This window comes from Delphinapterus leucas, chromosome 2 (genome assembly GCF_059928025.1).
Source record: "Delphinapterus leucas isolate spDelLeu-1000000601 "Yukka" chromosome 2, BTC_Dleu_Yukka2, whole genome shotgun sequence".
Classification (NCBI taxonomy): Eukaryota; Metazoa; Chordata; class Mammalia; order Artiodactyla; family Monodontidae; genus Delphinapterus; species Delphinapterus leucas.
The window spans coordinates 176533793-176557442 of record NC_143130.1 but is presented as its reverse complement, the minus strand read 5'-3'; the positions used below and the strand labels follow the sequence as shown (position 1 = coordinate 176557442).

General features: G+C 46.3%; 1 protein-coding gene across 9 annotated transcripts in view; it reads right to left on the bottom strand.

Annotated features, from left to right (window-relative positions):
* Positions 1 to 23650, bottom strand: part of EVL (Enah/Vasp-like) — a 163110-nt gene that overhangs the window by 51731 nt on the left and 87729 nt on the right. For 8 of the 9 annotated variants that reach the window (XM_089908197.1, XM_022576099.3, XM_022576096.2 and 5 more), the window contains one exon: positions 11226 to 11394. In XM_089908197.1, coding sequence (XP_089764323.1) covers positions 11226 to 11360 — 135 coding nt within the window. In that variant the 5' untranslated portion in view covers positions 11361 to 11394. Of the gene's footprint in view, positions 1 to 11225; positions 11395 to 17057; positions 17608 to 23650 lie in introns of those variants that run through there. The other variant, XM_030761916.2, reaches the window with a different exon arrangement.

Here is a 23650-nt window from a genome sequence, read left to right as displayed (position 1 = left end):
GTTATTTCATTTAACTAACAAAGAGTGTGGTCATGACCTCCACATGAGAGCCCTAAGCTGGGAGTCAGGTTCCCTGGGTCCTGGTCCTGGCCCTGCCTCCCAGCCATGTCACCCTAGGCGGCACCGCACTTCTCTGGGTCTCAGTTTCGCCAGTTATAAAATGGGGATAATGATCCTGGCTCTACTGACCTAATGGGGTTACTGCAAAGGTCACACAGTGACACATATCTTATGGAGGCTTCTAGATATAAAGATCCTTAAGGGCGAGAGCCTTTTCTAATTCATATTTATGCCTCCCATAGCCCTCTGCATAGCGTCTAATACTCAGAATGCACTAATAAATGGGTTATTAGTTAAAAGGACAACTATCCATTCTTTTGCATGTGGCTATTCAGTTTTCTCAACACCATTTATTGAAGAGACTGTCCTTTCCCCACTATATGCTCCTGACTCCTTTGTCATAAATTAATAAAACCACATCTGATGGGTTTATTACTGGGTTCTCTATTCTGTTCCATTGATTTTTGTGTCTGTTTTTATGCCAATATCATGCTTTTTATTTACTAAGGTTTTTAATTACTATACTAAAATAACAGTAATATAGTTTGAAATGAGGGAGTGTGATGCCTCCAGCTTTGTCCTTCTTTCTCAAGATTGCTTCCGCCATTTGGGGTCTTCTGTGGTTCCTACAAATTTTAGGATTGCTGTTCTAGCTCTGTGGCGTTTTGATAGGGATTGTGTTGAATCTTGTTGATTGCTTTGGGTGGTGTGGACATTCTAACATGAGCACAGAGTCTGCTCTCTTTTCCTTGGTGAGTCTGGCTGAAGGCTTGTCAGTTCTGTTTACATTTTCAAAGACTCAGCTCTTAGTTTCCTTGACCTTCTCTATTGTCTTTTTAGTCTCTATTTCACTGATTTCTTCTTCTTTTTTAAAATGATCACCTCCTTCCTTCCTTCCTTTCCTCCCTCCCCTCCCTCCCTCCTTTCTTTCCCCGCCCTCCCTCCTTCCTTTCTTTCCCTGCCCTCCCTCCTTCCTTTCTTTCTTGGCTGCGTTGGGTCTTCGCTGCTGCGTGTGGGCTTTCTCTAGTTGTGGCGAGCACGGGCTACTCTTCATTGCAATGCGCAGGCTTCTCTCTGTGGTGGCTTCTCTTGTGGTGGAGCGCGGGCACTAGGCGCGTGGGCTTCAGTAGTTGGGGCACGTGGGCTCAGCAGTTGTGGCGCGCAGGCTCTAGAGCTCAGGCTCAGTAGTTGTGGCGCACAGGCTTTGTTGTTCCGCGGCATGTGGGATCTTCCCGGATCAGGGCTCGAACCTGTGTTCCCTGCACTGGCAGGTGGATTCTTAACCACTGTGCCACCAGGGAAGTCCTATTTCATTGATTTCTGCTCTCATCTTTGTCATTTCCTTCCTTCTACTAACTTTGGGCTTCTTTTGTTAATCTTTTTCCAGTTCCCTGGGGCATAAAGTTAGGTTGTTTGTGGCTTTTGTTTCTTGAGGTAGGCACTGACTGCTATGAACTTAGCGGTAGAATGCAGAACTGCTTTTGCTACATCCCACAAATTCTGTTATGTTATACTTCCATTTTCGTTTGTCTCCAGGTACTTTTTTTTTTTGCGGTATGCGGGCCTCTCACTGTTGTGGCCTCTCCCATTGCGGAGCACAGGCTCCGGACGCACAGGCTCAGCGGCCATGGCTCATGGGCCCAGCCGCTCTGCGGCACGTGGGATCTTCCCGGACCGGGGCACGAACCCATGTCCCCTGCATCGGCAGGCGGACTCTCAACCACTGTGCCACCAGGGAAGCCCTGTCTCCAGGTACTTTTTAAATTTCTCTTTGGATTTCTCCTTCAACCCACTTTCGTAGCATGTTGTTTAATCTCCACATACTTGTGACCTGAAACCATAAAGCCCCTAGAAGAAAATATAAGTGGTAAGCTCCTTGACATAGGCCTTGGTGATGATTTTTTGAATCTGATACCAAAAACAAAAGTGACAAAAGCAAAAATAAACAAGTGGGACTACATCCAACTAAAAAGCTTCTGTATAGCAAAGAAAGCCATCAACAGAATGAAAAGGCAATCTACTGAATGGGAGAAAGTGTTTGCAAAACATATATCTCATAAGGGACTAGTATCTAAAATATATAAAGAACCTGTATTGCTCAATAGCAAAGAAACAATCCAATTAAGAAATGGGCAGAAGATCCGAATAGATATTTATCTAAAGCAGACATACAGATGGCTAACAGGTACAAGAAAAGATGCTCAACGTTACTAATGATCAGGGAAATGCAAGTCAAAACCACAAGGAGATATCATCTCACACATGTCCGAACGGCTGTTATCAAAAAGACAAGAAATAAAGTGTTGGCAAGGATATGGAGAAAAAGGAACCCTTGTGCACTGTCAGTGGGAATGCAAATTGGTGCAGCCACTACAGAAAACAGTATAGAGGTTCCTTAAAGTTAAAAATAGAACTATCACATGATCCTGCAATTCCACGTTTGGGTATTTACCCGAAGAAAATATAAACACTCAATCAGAAACGTATATGCACCCCCATGTTCACGGCAGCATTATTTACAACAGCCAAGATATGGAAATAACCTAAGTGTCCACTGATGTATGAACAGATTAAGAAACTGTGGTATATACACAATGGAATATTACTCAGCCATAAAAAGGAATGAAATCTAGCCACCTGTGACAACATGGATGGATCTCAAGGGCATTATGCTAAGGGAAAGAAGTCAGACAGAGAAACACAAAAACCGTATGATCTATCTTGTATGTGGAATCTTAAAAAAAAAAAAAAGCTCATGGATACAGAGAACAGACTGATGGTTGCCAGAGGTGGTGGGGGTGGGGGTAGGGAAGGGCGGGGGAGAAATTATGCATATGAAACCAATTAACACAGCTGCTAGCACACAGGTTGCCAGCAAGTGTTAGCTGAGAAATATTAAGGTCCTCAGAGATGGAAATATGCAAGCAGAGTCTAGATAAGGCTGGATGGCCTGCTGTTAGTGATACAATGGAAAGATTCTGCTTTAGGAGAGGTACAAGATGATTTCTCGGATCTCCTCTGGCTTTGAGGCTCTAGGGTTTTGTGACCTGAATTGGAGATAACTCAGTCTACTGTCCACCACCCCCCCCCCCAACCCCGGTCAGGAAGGAGAGCTCAGGAAAAGATTCGGAGACGCAAGGGGACATGGCCAAGACACCCTGTGTGCTGGCTGGGGCACTAAGGTGAGAACTCTCATTTACTGCTCCATCCTGCTGTGCTGTTGGATAAAGGCCAGAGGATAGCAAATACGGGCAATATCCACAAGAGCTTTTCCCCAAGTCTCAGCCAGGTGGAAGGTAGGTTTGGATTGTCCTATAGTGAAAAAAGAGCGAGCAAGCGAGAGAGACGGAGGGAGAGAAGCACGTGTACTAAATTAGCTAAAGAAACACAACAGTTTCTTAGTTGTTACATACTGACACTGCAGTTTTGGCCAACATCTATACCCAGGTTCCTCGGTGGTTCTCTCTCTCTGGGTTTAGCTCTAGATCGTCAGAAAAAGGGCTGGAGGTTTCGTGGCTACATGCATGATAAGAAGCACAGTGACTTGTGGTTAACACAGCTCTTCAGAGGAGAGGGCACAATGATAGCGGTACAGTGACCAGAATGAGGGAGATAAGACCCTCTTCCTTTCTGCCGTGGTTAAGTCTATACCAGAAGGTCTGTGTTTGTGTGGTTTTGGTGCTGCACTTTTAGTGGACATTGACAAACTAGAGCAAGCCAGAGGGATGTGTTTCAAATGGACGAATGTCTGGAAACCACATCATATCAAGAATGGTTGAGGGATACGGAAGCAAGATAAAAGAAGACTCTTCAGTGTATCACATATCTTTCCAGGTACTTGAGGGGATGATCTGGGGAAGTGAGATTTAGAATCCTAAGATTTGAAATCTCTGGTTGGCTATGTTCTTGGAGGGGGACTTAGAGGGAGCGGGAACTGGGGGAGGTGGATGCCTATCCAGAATCTAGAAACAGTGTGGCGTAAGGAACTCAGAGACCAGACAGAATGTCTAACTCAATCCTCCCTTTCTACAGTTGGGAAAACTGAGGCCCAGGGAGAATAAGTGATTTGCCCAAGGTTACAAGGTAAGTAATGGTAGAACTGAATTTAGAATCCAAGCCTGTAGCCTAGGACTTTGTGCTGCTTCTGACTGCCAGCATAACGAGCTGCAATCTTTCTTCCCATAATTCCTTCTCTGGTCCTAGCTCTAACCTCTAAAGAGCCTCAGAAATCGATTCTCTACTTTTAGAGATTTTCGGCTATTGGATTGGGAGAGTGTGATAAAGCTGTTCCAGAAGTTCTCTGGGTTCTTTGCTGCACATGGCTGGCCTGTCCTCCAACTGCAGCTCTTGGGTTACCATTTCTGATCCATCTACACCTAGAGCATAGAGTTATAAAGGCTGCTCACCGAGTGCTGTGTCTGCTAGCCAGACATAGCCCACAAGGGTCTACGACTGCTCCGAACACAACTACCGTACTAGGTACAAGGACTGAGCAGAGGGTTTTGAGTCAAACGATTCAGGATTAAAATTCTGGCCTTATTACTTTGCAGCTGAATAAACTTGGAAAAGTTACTGGCATTAGCTTCTTCGTATGTAAAATGAAAATATTATAAATAATGCTGGACTGAACATCCTTGTGCATATGTCTGTGTGAACATTCCTATGAGCAGAATTTCTGGATCAATGGAAATGACCATTTAAACATTTATATTTTCTGTTTGAAAAGATCTACTCTGAAACTTCTAAACTGCCTTCTAAAAAAGGAGAGTCCATGCAACGTGTTTTGGACATATGTGCAGATGACACATGGCCTATTTGTCACTTGACCATCTCGGGGGGTGGTCAGTGTTCATTAACTGACAGACAGAACTTACGAGCTGACAGTTAAAAAATCTCTGTACCTACTCAATGGTTCCATTCCCTTGTTTACTCTCCTTAGAGCATGTGCATTATTACTACAAGTCCACTTAGGGGTGTGGATCAGCTTCATTTAATACACTCCTCCCCAGAGATGTCCACGTTTCTGAGTATCACCATCAGTTACTTTCGCCTGTTTTTGAACTACACAGAAATGGATTCATATGGTATGTTCACTTTTGTTTCTGTGTTCTTTCACTCAATACAATATCTGTGAGATTCACCTGCGTCACTGCATTTATAAGTATATAGTTTTTTTCTGATTGCTACGTAACATTCCATTTTTTGATATACCATAAATAACCTATCCATTCTCCTGTTGATGGACATTCTCAAAGTTTCTAACTGTTGGGTATTAGGAATAAAACTGCTGTGAATATTTTCATATAGGTCTTTCAGTGGACACAGACACTCATTTCTCTTGGGTAGGTACCCAAGAGTAGGTGTATACTGAGTTTTACTAGGTTCTGGCAAACCATTTTTCAAACAGGCTGTATTGATTGACACCTCCGCCAGCAGTAACAGGAACTCCAGCTGCTCTGCATCCTCACCAACATTTGGTATCCTTTTAATTTTAGCCTTTAGTCCTTTAAATTTTAGCCTTTCTGGTGTGCGTGCAGTACTCTGACTGCCGTTTTTGTTTGTATTTCCCTTATGAGTAATGATGTAGAGCAACCTTCACGTGCTCACTGGCCATGTCTTCTGTCCCACTGCTCTTTTCTCTTTTGTGAAACTCCTGTCCCAGTCATTTTGCTCATTTTAAAGAGGTTGTCTGTTTTTTTCTTTTTGATTTGTAGGAGTTCTGTATATATTCTTCATATGAATCCTTTGTCATATTCATTTCTCTCCCTCTCTTTCTCCCTGCCCGTATGTATGTATGTATGTACGTATGTGTGTGTGTACGTATGTATATTCTCCCTGTTTGTAGCTTGCCCTTTCACTCTCTTAATGGGGCCTTTTAACAAAGAAAACTCCTTAAATTTAAAGAAGTCCAACTTAATTTTTTTTCTTTTACAGTTAATGCTTTGTGTGTCCCGTTCAAGATCATAAAGATATTTTCCTGTATTTTCCCCTCAATATAATGAAGATATTTTCCTGAATTTTCTTCTAGACACTTTATTGATTTACTTTGCATATTTAGGTTGATTTTTAATTAATTTGGGGGTATAGTGTGAACTAGGGGTAAAGTTGTTTTTTTTCATAATGATATCTGATTGTTCTGGAATCATTTGTTGAAAAGACCATCTTTAGCCCATTGAGTGCAACGGGGCTTTGTCATAAATCAAGTGACCATATATATGTGGGTCTATCTAGACTCTTTTTTTCAAAAAAAACGACAACATTTTGCTTTTCTCTATTGTGTATCTGCTTTCTATTTCATTAGATTTTTGGTTTTGCTTTTAATTTTTCCTTCTACTTTTGTTGGTTTAATTTGTTTTTTTCTAGCTTCTTGAGACAGAAGCTTAGGTCACTGACTTTCAATCATTCTTTTTCTAAACTATGCATTTCTAGCTATACATTTATCTATATGCCGTGCTTTAGTTGCATCCCACAAGTTTTGCTACATTGCAGTTTCACTATTGCTCTGTTCAAAGTATTTTCTAGTTTTACATTGTGACTCTTTTTTTTTGGTCCTATGGGTTATTTAGTAGTATACTGCTTAATTTCTAAACATTTGAAGATTTTCTAGTTATCCTTCTATTACTGATTTCTGGCTTAATTCCTCTGTGGTCTAAGAAAAACTCTGCATTATTTTAATCCTTTTAAATTTGTTGAGATTGGCTTTGTGGCCTAGCATGTAGTCTGTTCTGTTAAATGCTCAATGTACACTTGAGAAGACTGTATATTCTACTGTGGCTGCCTGTAGTTTCTATAAATGTAAATTACATCAAGTTGGTTAATAATGCTCTTCAAATTTTCTACGTCTACTTATTCCAGTCTCTTGCAGGTATGATCAGAATCTCCGACCAGGCTTCTGGATTCCTTTATTTCTCCCTTAAGATCTGTCCATTTTTGCTTTATATATTTTGAAGATATATTAGATGCCTACAAATTTAGGACTGTTATGCCATCCTTTTCAGTTGACTCTTTTATCATTAAAAAGGTCCTTTATCTTCACTAATAATTCTTGCCTTAAAGTCTACTTTGTGTAATATTAATATAGTCACACCATTTTCTTTGGTTAGTGTCTGTTAAGGTTCATCTTTTTTCCACTCTATCACTTTCAACCTGTGTCCTTATCAGCTTTATATTAAAACTAATTCTCCAAGCTTCGGTAGGACTGATCTAGACAAGTGCTGAAGGATAAAACTTATTTTTTTATTTTATTTTTTAACATCTTTATTGGAGTATAATTGCTTTACAATGTTATGTTAGTTGCTGCTGTATAACAAAGCAAATCAGCTATATGTATACATATATCCCCGTATCTCTTCCCTCTTGCGTCTTCCTCCCACCCTCCCTATCATACCCCTCTAGGTGGATACAAAGCACCAAGCTGATCTCCCTGTGCTATGTGGCTACTTCCCACTAGCTATCTATTTTACATTTGGTAGTGTATATATGTCCGTGCCACTCTCTCACTTCGTCCCAGCTTACCCTTCCCCCTCCCTATGTCAAGTCCATTCTCTACGTTTGCGTCTTTATTCCTGTCCTGCCCCTAGGTTCTTCAGAAACTTTTTTTTAGATTCCATATATATGTGTTAGCGTATGGTATTTGTTTTTCTCTGACTTATTTCATTCTGTATGACAGTCTCTAGGTCCATCCACTTCACTACAAATAACTCAATTTCGTTCTTTTCATGGCTGAGTAATATTCCATTGTGTATATGTGCCACATCTTCTTTATCCATTCATCTGTCGATGGACACTTAGATTGCTTCCATGTCCTGGCTATTGTAAACAGTGCTTCAGTGAACATTGTGGTACATGACTCTTTGTGAATTATGGTTTTCTCAGGGTATATGCCCAGTAGTGGGATTGCTGGGTCATATGGTAGTTCTATTTTTAGTTTTTTAAGGAACCTCTATACTGTTCTCCATAGTGGCTGTATAAATTTACATTCCCACCAACAGTGCAAGAGGGTTCCCTTTTCTCCACACCCTCTCCAGCATTTATTGTTTGTAGATTTTTTGATGATGGCCATTGTGACCAGTGTGAGGCGGTACCTCATTGTAGTACAACTTATTTTAAAAGGTCACACTTCTTGTGTAAGAGCCCACAATTAACAATGTTTGCACATGTTTTATTTTGGGAAGTGTAGGAACAAGTGGGAGTGTTTTCCGGTTCTCTTCAAGGAAGACCTTGTAACTCCAAATACTGTCTAACAGGTTTCTGAGGCTTCTGAGTAAGAATAGTCAAAAGCCCTTTACAGAAAAAGCTGATGGTGGGGAATGGTCTTCCTGACCCACATGTTCACCTGGGTCTAAAACTCCCAGGATCTACAGGTTGGCAAAGGCCTCTGTGGTCTCATCCAAATGTCCACCCAGTGATGGGATGTTCTTCCCAGGATGCTTACCAAATGGCCTGCTTGCTCGTGGGCTCACAAAGCAACAGAGTCCCTCTTCCATAGTGTGCCTCTAAGAAAGCTCTTCCTTTTATGGAGTTTCAGTCCTCTCCATCGTAGTATCCATGCAGTATTCCTAGTTCTGCTCTCAGGGCTTCACAGAAAAAGTAAGATTTCTCCTCCACGTGGAGAAGGAGCTCTTCAGAGATTTGAAAACTGTGGCCATGCCCCTTTCAGTTTTTCTCTCCTCCAAGTAAATATCTCTTGCTACTTCTTCAACTGTTCCACATATTAATGCTGCTTTCAGACCTCTCACCAGTTTCGACGCCCTCCTCCTTACAGATTCCATTTACGGCACTCAGATTTGGTCCCAACATTCACGGGAAAGTACAACCAGTGCAGAGCAGAGCACGACTATAAAATCCCTCCTTCTGGGCCTCTACTTCTATTAATTCAGCCTGAGAGTCACTAACATTTTTAGTGGCCATAACTCCTTCTCAACTAAACATCCTTTGGTTTCTTCACCTTTGATGTGAGATTCAGGTTAGACCCTGGCTAATGATACTATAACTTACCAGTCCTTTTCCCCACAAATGATCACCTGGTTTTATGTCCACCTATTAGCAAAACGGGGGAGACAATTCTTATACCATTATCCTCATGGGGTTACTGGGGGACTGAAATAATAAACATGAAGAGTGCTCTGTAAGCCACAGAGAGCACTGAACATGTAAGATATCCCCCTCTGGTTATAAGACCAGGAATCTCTGTCTCTCTTAAGATGTTTGACCTTGTAATCCATACTGACTGGAAACCAGACCTGTGAAAATCCATATTTTCTCCTGGGTCCATAAAAGTTATTATGGACCAGGTTTCCTGCCACTTTCTCTAATACCTTGGTTTACTGAGAATCTCTTTTGTGTTCCTGGCTAATGTGTCCCACCCACCTGGGCAGAGTTGCAACCATGTTCCAGGAGCCTGTCTGATGAACGTGTAATTCCAGCTGGAAGGCTATGCTGGTAACTTCTCCATCAGGTCCCAGAAGATCTCTAAGTTTGAGGCAACAGAGTCTCTCTGAGTTTCCCCAGGAGATCACTGAGGGCGGCTGCCAGTCCCTCCCTGAACGCAGGAAAGGTCTCCTCCCAAACGAGCCCCGACACATGCTTTCCTCTGAAGGAAGCTGAGGCTTCCGAGAACCAGGTTCACGTTGGTTCCCACACACCATGGTATCTTCCTAGTGTGCCCTGCAGGGCAACCAAGAGGCATGAAGAGAATGGAAAACTTGTCATAATAAAAGCAGCCACTTAGGGAACACCCACTATGATTCAGGAACTGCCTGAGATAATGGGCCTTATGTCAAAGGCGAGTACCAGGGTGGAAGTGCCCTGGCTGTCAGGGAAATGTGTGAGATGTTTTTGGTTGTCGCTATAGTTGGGGCTAAAGGTGTTATAAATCCTGCAGCATATGGTGGAGTGTGCCTCTAAAAGGCAGAGCCAGAATCAGTGAACTAGAAGAACAGGGAAGCAGCGTCTAGAAGGTTTTTAGAATAACCTGCCTATCCGTAAGGCTCATCAACAAGGGACAGGGATGCCCCTGAAGGTACCCAGAGTTCCAGGTCAGAAGGACCACCTTTGATCAGGGGTTCTGAAGTGAGGAGGTCCCTTTTAGCCACAAGAATCTGAAATCTAATAGGACTATTTTGGCAAAAGCAGAAACCCATTCAATAGGCAACACACTAAAAAGAGTCCTCAGTTTCTGTTCTCTCTTTCCTATTTGTGAACACGATGATTCTTGCAAAGATAGCAGCAAACCTGCTGCTCAACTCAGCCAAGGGCTGACTGACAAGGGCTGCCTATTTAGGGCAGAGGTGTTCATAAATGCTGAACTACAGATCTGTCGATTTCACTGCTGAAAAATGTCCTTGTCCATCTCTAAGAAGAGAGCTGGAGGGAGAGCCTGAAGCCCTAACAAAGTCACTGTGGTGAAGCCACACGAGCCCTTTCTCCACGTCTCTGTTTCAGTCCACGACACGTCAGATCACTCTGTCTGAGTTATTTGTACACAACTACCCCGGACATAGGTGGACTTACCTTGTATTTATTGGCACGGGTACTTACCAGGTACACTCACAAACTATCTCATCTGATTTTTCCAGGATGTACTATTATGGAGGAGAATGATCCCCGATTCTTTAAATCATCTTGATATTCCCCCCAAAGTAAGACTCAGGGGGTTGGTGGACCCAGAATCTTCACAGCTATATTACTTATGGGTACGCAGGCAGAGAATAATACTAACACATTTGTACAATATATTTTTCAAAGCTGTTTCACATCTATTGTTTATATTCTAATATGACAATAACACAGTGAGGTAGGCAGGGTGTGGATTACTGTCTGTGTAAGACAGCTGTGAAAAATGAAGTTCAGAAAAGATAGTTTGCTCAAGGTCTTACACCTTGGAGTATGAGAATACAGAGCCAGACACTGAACCCAGACCTCTGACTCTAAACCATGACCTTGTTGTTCTCTGACCATTTTTCACCTGTGTGTGTGTGTGTGTGTGTGTGTGTGGTGTGTGTGTGTGAAGTGAGGTGTGTCTGAGGTTTTGTGTGTGTGTGTGGTGTGAGTTGTGTGTGAGGTGTGTGTGTGTGTGAAGTGAGGTGTGTGTGAGATTTTGTGTATGTGTGGTGTGTGTGAGTCGTGTGTGAGTACTGGGGACGGCCTGTCACCCCAGCACTCACCTGCTGATCCTGAAGCTTGACTCCAACGACTCTGAAGGTGTTGCTGGCAGTGTTGTGGTAGATGTTGATCCGGCTGAATCCCTGCTGGCCAGGTTTGATTGGTACCCACTTCTTACTGGTGTCATCGTAGACCATCACGGAAGCCCGGGCTTGGCAGATACTCTGTTCGCTGCAGACCAAGAGAAAACGTTAAGCGTCAGCCTCAGTTACAAGGGATGGATGCTGGCTTTGTCCTTTTCTGAAACAGAGGCCAACTGCCGCTTGACACAAAGGAACTTCCTAGTTGCCAGAGCTTCCAACTGTCTGTGGAAGGGCCGCTCTGTGCGGTGATAAGTTTTGACTCTCCAAAGACCAGGGGGAGTGGACAGGAGGTTCCATGCCAAAGTTTTTGATAGCATGGAAGAGACTCCCAGCTTCACTTTCAGGGGAAAAGGTGCTTGAATTAGAAAGGAATTACAGCTACAATTTGCCAACTGGCCACGATGTTCCAGGCACGGTGTTGAATAATGCACTAAAGCACGTAAGCAACTTATGAAGCAGCCGTTTATTTCCCCCATTTTGTAGATGACAAGAGAGTGGCTCAGAGACTTGGAAAGATTTATACAAATTCACATAGGGACTCAGCGACTTTATCTGGGATTTCCAACCTGTTCTGTCTGACTCTAGAATACATGATATAGATAATATTCTCCATAACATCCAACAAAATGCTCCATTTATGATAGCACAACAGGGTGGCTTCACACATGCTATGTAGACAATAACATGATTAGGTGATCTTCTAAAGAACACAGTGATGAAAATCAAAATGAACAGATGGCCCATCCTGCTTCAATGGAGACATTTCCAAGCAAACTCCCCTGTTCAGCATGTGACAGAAAACCAGGGAAGAAGCAAAAGAAGCACCCGGAGAGAGAAGATAGTCATGACTGAAGTCAGCACACTGCAACTCCCGCCACAGCACGCAGGGCAGGTCTCCCAGAGCCCACGGGCCTCTTCATTTACATATGAGCCTGATAATCTTAAACATTTACTCTCAGTCTCTAGTGTATTAGAATCCCCCAATTAAAAAGGTAAGACGGGCTTCCCTGGTGGCGCAGTGGTTGAGCGTCCGCCTGCCGATGCAGGGGGCGCGGGTTCGTGCCCCGGTCCGGGAGGATCCCACATGCCGCGGAGCGGCTGGGCCCGTGAGCCGTGGCCGCTGATCCTGCGCGTCCGGAGCCTGTGCTCCGCAACGGGAGAGGCCGCAACAGTGAGAGGCCTGCGTACCGCAAAACAAAAAAAAAAGGTAAGACGTGGTTTTCAAAGGTAGGCACACCAACAGCAGCGAGGAGTGGCTGTTAGCGGAAAGGTAGGCTGAAGAATTAGAAACGGAAAGTTAAAGCCCAGCAAGTCGGCGCCAAGTTATAAAGAAGTGAAAGTGTAATTGTGATAATCGTGATGATGAGACCAAGCGATCAGGAGAAAGTCACAGTCCGTTCCCTTCACCACATCTAAGAGGGCAGGGAAACCAAATATTCGGAGAAGTTCTCTCCCCAGTCCCGGCGGTCACCAGGTGACAAAACGATAGTTTTCAGGAGACTGGCCCTCAGGGACCTGGAAACCTCAGCTTGGCCTAGGCAGCCTGCCTGAGGGCTCTCGTGGGCTGAGCTTCCCCGGGACCCAGCTCCCCTACGACTCCAAGACGGCGGAGGAGACACGTACAGATGGTCACCACCTTAGCAACAATTCTGGGTATGTGCACACACAAACCTGTCCGTACATATCCCCTCACCTCACGTTACACGAATCCCTACGTACATTTGATGGCTGTCCGGCTAACGACTTCACGTGCCGGCGCTCTCAGACCCGCTCCAGGCCTACGCTGCTCCATCTCAATCCTTCTGCTGGCCCCTCAGCTCTGCCCGAGGGTGCAGGAGTCTGGGGTACACTGGACGCCAGCCGTCCACGCCCTGTGCTGAGGCTCCTTCTGTGGACACGTGTACTGGGAGTGAATTATGTGGGTTTTGTTGTGCAATTGTGCTACATCTTTTTTCTCATAATTCATTACTCATTCAACAAATAATTAAGGGGAAATCAGTGATGAGACGAGCAGGCATGGGCTTCCCCAGAAGACAGCCATATCATACTGGCGGGGAGAAAAAAGAAAAACAAAAGGAAAACCAAACACAGCACTATGCTTTGCCTTCTCTGAGCTCTGGAGCCCGAAACCATGTATCTTCTACGAGAATATTAGGAGGAGTTGCCGCTCCCCTAGCTGAGTCTTTGGGGCCCTGTCCTCATGAAGTCGAAGGTAGGAATCAGAGTAAACCGTACACAGAATTAGACAGACCTTGGTTCAGATCAAGTCAGAGTCCCACACCAATGTAAACTAATTACTAATCAAGTTCTGGGCTAAGTTGTGTCACTTACTGCTACTCACGCACTTAGGCGCTCATGGTGACAGTGGGCAAGTAGGTGTGTGCTCTGAATGCTGGCTCAGGAGCTGGGAGAGATCCTGAGACACAGCACAGTGTTAGGTAACAAAGCACAGACTCGATCAAGTCAGAGGGATCTGAGCCAAAATCCCAGGCGTAGCGCTTACTGGCACGTGACACAGAAGCCCTTGAGATGCCTCTGGGGGAGCAAGCCAGGAAGGAACCGTGTGGTAGAGTCCCTGTGTGAAGGCCGTGGAGTGCCGCCCTTCTGATCACCTTCAAACGAGCCTGTTCTGGAGCAGAGCTGACCAGTGGTCCCAGCTGCTGCCCTCTGGACGCCCACCACGTCTGCACAGAGGCCACATTCTCTGGGCCACTGTCCGCCAATGACTCAGTGGTGGCAGGGATGGCTGGCCCACGCAGGGCTCCTCCCCAGGGGAAACTCATCAGCCAGGCCCAGACTGTCTCAGAACTGTGCTGTGGGCTGAGACGCTTCCTCCTCAGTCCTTCTCGCCCCTTCTCCTTCTGCAGACGTCAGACCTGCATCTTGGCCTGAGGCTCTCTGGGCCTCTCCACTCCCTCCATCCTTCACTGACCTTCTGATAAATCTCTGGAATCTAACCGTCCTGGGGGACTTGGTGTCTGCTTTTGGAAGACCCAAAGTAACACAGCCTGCACGGTGCAGGCTCCCCGAGGGCAGGGACACAGGGGTCTCATTCTCCACTATCTCCAGAACCCGGCAGACAGCAGGGGCCTGATGACTGCTCCCTGTGAAGAGAGCTCTGGAGAGGACCTAGCCCCTCTCATGCTCAACACAGCACGCCTCCTAAAGCAGCCCAAAGAGCACGCAGAGCCTCTGAATGGAACTGCTGGCAACGGGGAACTCTGCTCTCCAAAGCAGCCTGTTTGTTGTGAAATGGTTTGAGTTGTCCTTGTCCTGAGGGTCAGCCCACTCCCCGCCCTCCAGAGGTACAAAGGGGCTCTGAACAGCTCTGCCAGTCTAGTGGACAACTGAAGGAGCACCTTGGCTCTGCCATCCACCATTCATACAACACAGCTACAGGCCCCTGTGCCACCCCAGTGAGTCACCACCTGTCACATGTTCTCTTAGGATCTGGGTATGATACTCTTGCCTTCGTCTGACAAGCACAGATGCCAGTGAGTCAAAAAACATTTAGTGATGCAGAGATGCATATGACAGTCTCTGCTCACAGCTACTCAGGAAATAAGACAAATAATTACACACCTTCCTCAGCCTGGAGGGACTGAGGGAACAGGGGAGACTTTCTGAAGAAACCGCGGTGTGGGTTTATAGCTGAAGAGCTCTCAACCCCAGGCGGGTTCAGGAAGGGGATGTGGGATTCTGGGCGGGGGCGGCCAGCAGCCAGCGAGGCAAGGACAGTGCACTGCGTGCAGAGCCTACCTGGGGCACCACATACACCTCTCGGGGCTGTTCAACGGACATGATACAGCAATGGACCCACCACTGTGCTTGCCCCTGCTAGGTGCTTCAACATCAACCACTTTTTAAAAATTGTAATCATAGCCACAGGCTCCCTTTTTGTGTTTTTTTGTGTTTTTTTTTAGCAGTTTAGGTTCAAATTGAACTTGTGGTTAAACAAAAATCCCTATTTTTGTTCCCATCTGACTAGTGCTTGTCTATCTCTGCTTATTTTATTACCACTAACAAACCCTAAGTGCAAGAAAATACGTGTTTACTTAAGATTCGTCTTATTATCCCTTCGGGATTTTTGTTTTGTTTTGCAGGAGTCAGCATTTTATTATTTTTTATTTTTACTGAGATATAATTGACATGTAACATTATATTAGTTTCAGGTGTATAACACAATGATTCAATATTTATATATATATCGCAAAATGATCACCACAGTAAGTCTAGTTAACATCCATCACACCTAGTTATGAAAATTTTTTCTTGTGTTTTGTTTTAATAAACTCTTGATTCCTCTCCAGCCTAGACAGTGCCTCTGAGCGCCATATATTCACTGTCTTCTCGACACCTCCACTGGGATGAATATGCAAACTCTATACTACACGCGTTATTTCACAGGCACCAGACACTTCATTTGTCTAAATCAGTTTTTTGAGGAAAGTTAATTTGGTAGACAAATACTAGAAAGACTGAACTATTTTAAAAACACATACATACAAAATTCCCTTTACTAAACTGAAAAGGACTATTGCTACCCCCCCTCCCCCCAGCCCTGGCCCTGTACAACTTGCGCCAAAGCTGGTCCTCCTGAGGGCTCATCTCGGACAGGCTGCCTTCACGTGAGCAAACCACCACTGACTAGTGGGAATCAGTCCAATATGCCGTTTGGTTTGCTCCACATGGTGCTGAACTGCCAGGCTGATGGACTTTTGCCCCTGGGACCTAACAGGCTGCTCTGAGCTGCAGGTACAAGCAGTTTCTCTCCCAGGAGAAGGCTCTTTCAGAGCTAGCAGTCCAATTCCAGTCTCATTTTGGGCTTTTGTATGGGTATTTGTGGGCCCAGCAAAATATTCAAGTCTGTAACTTCCCTCCCAGTGGCAGGTGAGACATACACTGACAAAGCTGGGACAGCTCTTTTGTCAGGACCTTAGAGGAGGAAGATGGCATCCTCTGGGCCTCAGTTTCCTCATCTGTACAAGGCTAGTCTGACCTCAGGGCCCCCCTCAGACAGCCATGCGTTCGTGCTGAGCTCTGCCCATAAGCCCAGCCCCGGGTCAGCAGTCAGTGTCTTGTCACTGGTTCAGCAGTTAACTCCTCTAGGCTATACGTCAGAGACCGCTACTGAATCCCTGTTGAAATCTCTCACGTAAAAAGAAAAAGAGCAAACACACCCCAAACTTTCTGCATATAACTGTGAAACATACTCACAGATATTCCTGGACTTGACATAAGAAACCACTGATGCACTTGTGGATAAAACTAATACACGGGAAAACACAGTGAAGGTAGCCTGAAGTCAGTCTCCACCTCTGCTTCTGTCTATTCCTTCTGGAAAAGCTCAGCTTCCACGTCCCACCAGCTGATGGACTCCCGCCCCACCGCTCCCTACGTGACCGGGAATGAGGTCTCCGAACCTCTCTCGGGCTTGTGGTGACACCCCATCCTGGCCACGCTCTTCCCTGTGCGCAGTGAATGTGGAATCCTTTCCACTCTACAAATACCTTTCGGGGCTTTTCCAGGCAGTTACTATAAAAATTTGAAGGACAGAGTGTAATTTCATAAAGTAAGAGCAAAAAGATGCAAAGCCAAAAAGGGAACAGAGAACAACAGGGCCAATGAAGAGAGGCTCATTGGAAAACTAAGTCCAGGGTTGAGCTTGGAACCTGCACAGCAGTTGGACCTGTAAGAAGAACCGGCCCCCGCAGCACTGTGCTCGTCTCTGCCTCTCACCAAAGCTCTTACCTGTCCGTCCCGCTTCTCAACATCTGAATCAGCATCCGTCTGCCCCATCAGAAGGTGAGCTCCTTGAAGGCAGGGGCTCTACTGCTTTCCCCTTCGTAATCTGTCCCTGTGTGCTGCTGACGCTACAAACTGTTGAATACATGACTCTCTAACTGTGAACAAGTGCATTCATGACCGCGTGCCCGTGGGAACATTCCATCTACAATCCGAGTCCGTTAACCCTCAGAGAGAGTAGCTGCCGAATAAAAGCCTCGGTTACCGAGCACCGTCAGATCACCGTGGCCTGGGATCTGAGAGTCAGGAGACCGCAGTGCTGAGGGTGGGCCTACGGAGGGTGAGGCTCCCAGGAGGCCAGCTGCAGACACAGACCCGCGGCTCTGGGCAAGTGCAGGCTGCCCTCTCGGGGTCCTCTGGAGGGTCAGCCTAGGAGCGCACTCTGTCGCCTGGATCACACCTCACCCTTCCTGCCAGCACGGGCTCAACCCAATGCCCAGCTCGGTCACTCCCTTCAGACAGGACAAGTCATCACACTCTGTCCTGAAGGCTTATCTTGTCGCCCCAGCAGGACCAGGAATCCAGGTTTGCCTGGGACTGAGGCGTTTCCCGGGAGGTGGGGCAGGACTCAGCGCTAAGACAAAGCAGAGTGAGTGGTTACCCTACTGGGAGCTTCCTCTCCCTCTCCACAATAACTATCACGGGATTACGCACCTAATAAACACCCACTGAATGTGAGTTTTGGCTGATGTAAGCTGATATGAGCTGGCACCACTCCCTGCTCCCAGCCGCTACCTCTCTAGCTCTCGTCTTCTCTTCCGTCAGGCTGAGACATATGATACCTGGCCAGACAGACCTGCAGAACAGTGGCAGGTACAGTAAGTGGCATGAAGGAAAGCTACCCAGCACCTTCTCCGTGGGGTGGGCCATCACCCTCCCGGGGCAGGCACTCAGGAGGGTAAGTGGGCAAAGCAGGGCTCGGGGACCCGGCGTGGGAGATGCCCCAGCAGCACAGCCTGTGCCCCCAGTGGGCAAGCCTCCGCCCTGGGGCTCCTGGCAAAGGCAGGACCCAACAGCCTGTGCGCTGCCACCTGAACGCCCAGGGTGGCTCTCCAGGTCACACTCAGGAGCCCCCGACCTTAGTTTTCTCCTTGGAGGTTAAAAGAATAAGAGGTAAGGGCAGCTCCAACGTGGATACAGAAGGCGCCTCACACTGGCTTCACCTCAAGTCTTACCTCATGCAGATGTGCTGTTTACTTGAGCCAGTATGTCCCTTGTTCAAGACAACTTCTCTTTCCTACATCCACAGTTTGCATCTCACCTTTCTCAGCTCAGTGCCACTGCCTTCAGGAAACACCTATCCATTCACTGCCACTGTCCTGAAGGTCTGCTGATTTTCTCTCTCCCCCACGAGGCAGGTTTTTTGTGGTTGCCTTAAAGATGTTCATCTCTGTAGCTCCAATAACTGGGACCTCCTGGACTGCTCAGTAATTATCTCTGAATACATGCTTGCTTCTGAGTGTGCCTAGTTCTGCCAGGCATCATACTTCTCAGCCTTCGAGGATTCTTTGGGGTGGGGTGGGGAGGGGGTCACGAACCACCTGAGATCGGGCCACCACTGCTTTCTCTTCCCGCATTAATTTAACAAATAAACCAAGAACACACCCCTTTCACTGAGTACTGACTACGAACCAAATATATCCCCACGCCTGGTACTTAGAAAGCAGACCGTGTGTTGAACAGAAGCCATGGTCTGCGCCATCAAGGGAAGGCACACGCGCACAGCCCACGGCACTCCAGGGGTGCAGAGCGCCCGCAGCAGAAGGGGAGCCTGGCACGTCTGGCCCTGGGTGGGGATGCGTGCGTCTCGGGCAGAGTGCCTGGTGTTCCTGGCCATCACCCCGGGCCTCCCGTTACTTCTCAACACGCACGCATTCCAGGGGAACCAGGAAGCCCACACCAGGCGTACCGGCACCGCATCCCAATCCAGGGACCAAGGAACAGGGATGGAAACACAGCCCTGTCAGAGCCGAGAAACATTCGTAAGGAACTCTTTAGATGGAGGAGTCAGGCCAAGTGAAGGGGGCAAGTTTACCAGTGTCCCATAGCTAATATGCGGGAGGCCGGGACTAGACTGCAGACCCCTTTCTGCTACATGATAGGGCTTCTCTGCCTCCTGAATAAAGCATTTTTACCACATGCAAGTTTTCTCTTTTTTATGTCATTTTTTTTCTGAACCATTTTACAGTTCCAGATATCATGATACATCAATCCTAAGGTTTTTACATTTCTTTGAAATAAGGACGTTCCGATATATAACTTAAACACCATTATTACATCTAAGAAAATTAGTAATTTACTAATAGATCATACAGAGCCCATATTAAAAGTTACCCAAGTTTTCCCCAGATGTTTTGATTTTTATAGATCTAGGATCCGCTCATGCATTACGTTTGGTTGTGTTGTCTGCTTACTCTCTTTTAAGCTAGAGTGTTAGGCTGTATTTTTTTCCTGTTTTTCACTGATATTGATTTTTGTGTGTGTGAAGAGATCAGGCCAATTGTGTTGGAGGCCGTCCCCATCCTGGGTTGTTTCCTCGTGACTAAATTCAGGGTAAATAGGAAGAACACAACACAGGTGGTAGTGGGCATGTATTCTGCCACATCACATGGGGCACCACACTCAGGTGCCTTCTCTTGGACAGGCAAGCTTGTCTACGGGAGCAGGCGCCAGAGCTCTCCAATGGAAAGGTGCCTTTTTTCTTGGTAATGAGTAAATCCCCTCTAGGGTGACCTTTTTTCCTCTTAATGGAAACGGGCCTGAAACAGGTTTGGTGTTTTCATCTAAACTTAAAATGTTTATTCTGAAACAGTTCACGCCTGTGAGAAGTAGGTTCCCATGATCCCACCACTCAGGCCAGGGAATGTGATGTCATCTCAAAAAGCTGTTTAGCTGGAGAGGCCCCTGCATCCCAGTGCCCTCCTCTCGACCAGTGGGAGCCACCATCCTGAACCAGGTGCTCACCAATTCTGTGCGTGTCTTTCATAGTACAGTCACATAACGGACTACTTTACAGAAGTGGTTCTCAAACTTTTTTGGTCTCAGGACCCCTGTATGCCCATAAAAACTATTGAAGATGGCAGCTAATTATTAAAGAAATGCGAATCAAAACTACAATGAGGTACCACCTTACACCAGTCAGAATGGCCATCACTAAAAAGTCTACAAATAACAAATGCTGGGGAGGGTGTGGAGAAAAGGGAACCCTCCTACACTGCTGGCGGGAATGTAAATTGGTGCAGCCACTATGGAAAACAGTATGGAGGTTCCTCAAAAAACTAAAAATAGAATTACCATATGACCCTGCAATCCCACTCCTGGGCATATATCTGGATAAAACTGTAATTCAAAAAGATACACGCACCCCTATGTTCACAGCAGCACTATTTACAATAGCCAAGACATGGAAGCAACCTAAATGTCCATCAACAGAAATGGATAAAGAAGATGTGGTACCTATCTATATACAATGGAATATTACTCAGCCATAAAAAGAATGAAACAATGCCATTTGCAGCAACACAGATGGACCTAGAGATTATCCTACTAAGTGAAGTAAGTCAGAAAGAGAAAGACAAATACCATATGATATCACTTACACGTGGACTCTAAAATATGACACAAATGAACTTATCCACAAAACAGAAACAGACTCACAGACACAGAGAACAGACTTGTGGTTGCCAAAGGAGGTGGGGGTGGGGGAAGGATGGAGTGGGAGTTTGGGATTAGCAGATGCAGACTAGTATGTATAGGATAGATGAACGACAAGGTCCTAGTGTACAGCACAGGGAACTATATTCAATATCCTGTGATAAACCATAATTGAGAAGAATATGAAAAAGAATGTATATACATGTATAACGGAATCCCTTTGCTGTATAGCAGAAATTAACACAACACTGTAAATCAACTATACTTCAATAAAAAAATTTTTTTTAAAATTATTGAGGGTGCCAAAAAGCTTCTGTTTATGGAGATTAAGTCTATCTGTATTTACCATATTTGAAATTAAAACTAAGAATTTTTAAAAACACAAGTATACACTTCCTTGGCTGTCACCGTGACAATGTCATGTAAGCCTCTGGAAAATTCCACTTTGCACTCATGAGAGGGAAAAAGGCAAATAATGTCTCAGTATTATTACAAATATAGTTTTGACTCACAGACCCCTAAAAGGGTAGGTCTTCTGATCACATTTTTAGAACTGCTGCATTACAGTAATGAAAACAATAAATTAGATCTGCACAGAATAACACGCATAATCTCAAATGGTGACTAAGCCCCATTTTTGTGAGTGTTAGAATTAAAGAAAGGCTTTGGGTAAGTGAAGAACAAATTTGGTATCAAACCCAAATATCTTTTCTTCTACCCAAGTTGGTTGGGAGAGCCAGACTGCCACGTCATGTGCGGTCAAGACTGTTTGCCAGGGCTTCCCTGGTGGCGCAGTGGTTGAGAGTCCGCCTGCTGATGCAGGGGACACGGGTTCGTGCCCCGGTCCGGGAAGATCCCACATGCCGCAGAGTGGCTGGGCCCGTGAGCCATGGCCGCTAAGCCTGCGCGTCCAGAGCCTCTGCTCCGCAACGGGAGAGGCCACAGCAGTGAGAGGCCCACGTACCGCAAAAAAAAAAAAAAAAAAAAAAAAAGAGACTGTTTGCCTTTTCTCTGCTCTGATGCCAGTGTCCCGGATGCCTGGACAGCTGGCTCCACTTCTCTGTGAAGTCTAGTGGAATCTGGAACAAACACTCCAACCAACTGTTGAGAGGGCCTGACATCCTTAGACTGAACCTGTCTCAACCCCTTCCCACACTTTCTCTCGAGGCCACCGACGCAGCCCTTCCCTTGGGGAGCCATCTGACAGGCCATGTGCACACGAGGACTGCTCCAACTTCAAACATATTTAAATTCCACTCTATGCCTGTGTCCCCAGAGTCTGTGCCTCTGATCACTTGTGGGAGTGGAACAGGTTTCAACACGGCCTTGGGACAGCTGTAGAGATCTGGCTGGGCCAAGGACTGGGGCGGTACGCGCATCCCCGAGGGTAAGTTAATCAATCGCCTGGGAATGAGACCCGGCTGAGCCTCGGCTGACACCCCTGATTATCGGCGGGGCGGTGCGGCTCAGGTTCGCATCAGAATGAGTGCGTGCCATCCCCTGGCCATGGGGGCGGACGCAGACCCTGCCCATGAACAGCTCTCGGCTGGGAGGGGAGGTGGTGAATGAACAGATGACTGACGGAGAGACGCGTGGGCGCCACAGGAGGGCTGAGGAGGTCTCCCGTCTCCCATGCTATTAACGGTGGAAAATCAGAGACCACAAAGAAAGACAGAGATTAGGAGCCTTGATTCTAACTCTGACGGTCATTCTGGGCAAGTTCCTTCAAGAGGCTACAGCTAAGCTTAGCTTTTGAAAACACAGGAGACCTGGCTTCAAAGCCCAACTCTGCCAAGTGATACCAGTGTGACCTGGAGCAAGCAAGCTACCTTTGCTGACCCCTGTTCTACCAGTGAGATGGGAACAGCAACGTAACACCTCCGAGGATGAGGGTCAAGTACAACACATGTCGAATCACATCAATATAATTAGCACAGTGTTTGGCATGTAACACTCAGAAAAGGGTACTGCTGCTACTTTTCTCTTTTAAGGGTTCAGGTGTCAAAGTCTAGACTAGCTCTCAACCATCTCCTGCCTCAGGAAGCCCAGGGAACACAACACACTCCCATGAGAAGAACTTAGAGTCGTTATGGGAGTGTTTCTCCACTGCAGACACACTGGATTCTTTGAATAGGAGAAGACAGCGAAGTTTCAAGACATCTTCAAATGGCTGGGCTACACTTCCCGGGACAGCAAACGCACAGCATGATCTCTGAGGGCTCGTTTGGTTGTGAGCTTCCGGAACTCACACTTGCCTGTGAGGACAAGATGTCAAAGGAAACACCAGCTGCCCTTAGAGACAGTCTTCCAAACCCTGTAGCAGAGGCAAGGGTGTGGGCTGGGGGGCACCGTGGGGTGGCCAGGCCGTGGGACTTCTTCCACGTTTGCTTATTCAAGCTCTGAAGGGCTGTGGAATAAGTGGTGACTGCTGTGCCCAGGCAGCTGACTACCGACTGGTCGCACAGGGAGCCCTGGCTCCATCACGAGCTGAGAACACACGGAACATCTGCTCTCCTGGCCGCTGCTCCAACAGGCCACACTGCGGAGCTCCGCTGGCACGTCGGTGGCCCAGCCATCTCCAGTATCGTAACGCAAGTAGTTAATTAATTCCAGCAAGTTAATAAATGTGTATTGCTGGGCACTGTTTTAGGCACTGAGGATACACTATAGTCAGCAAAACACAAAAAACCCCCCACTTTTGAACCTACATCCTTGTGGGGTGGAGACAGATGACAAACAACAAATTAAAAAGTCATGTAATATGGCAGAAGGTGACAAGTGCATTGGAAAACCAAGCAAGCAAGCACGGTAAGGACAAGAGGGAGACGAGGGAAGGGGCTGGGATTACCCGGTTGCACCAGGAAGGGGCAGACACATCACTGACG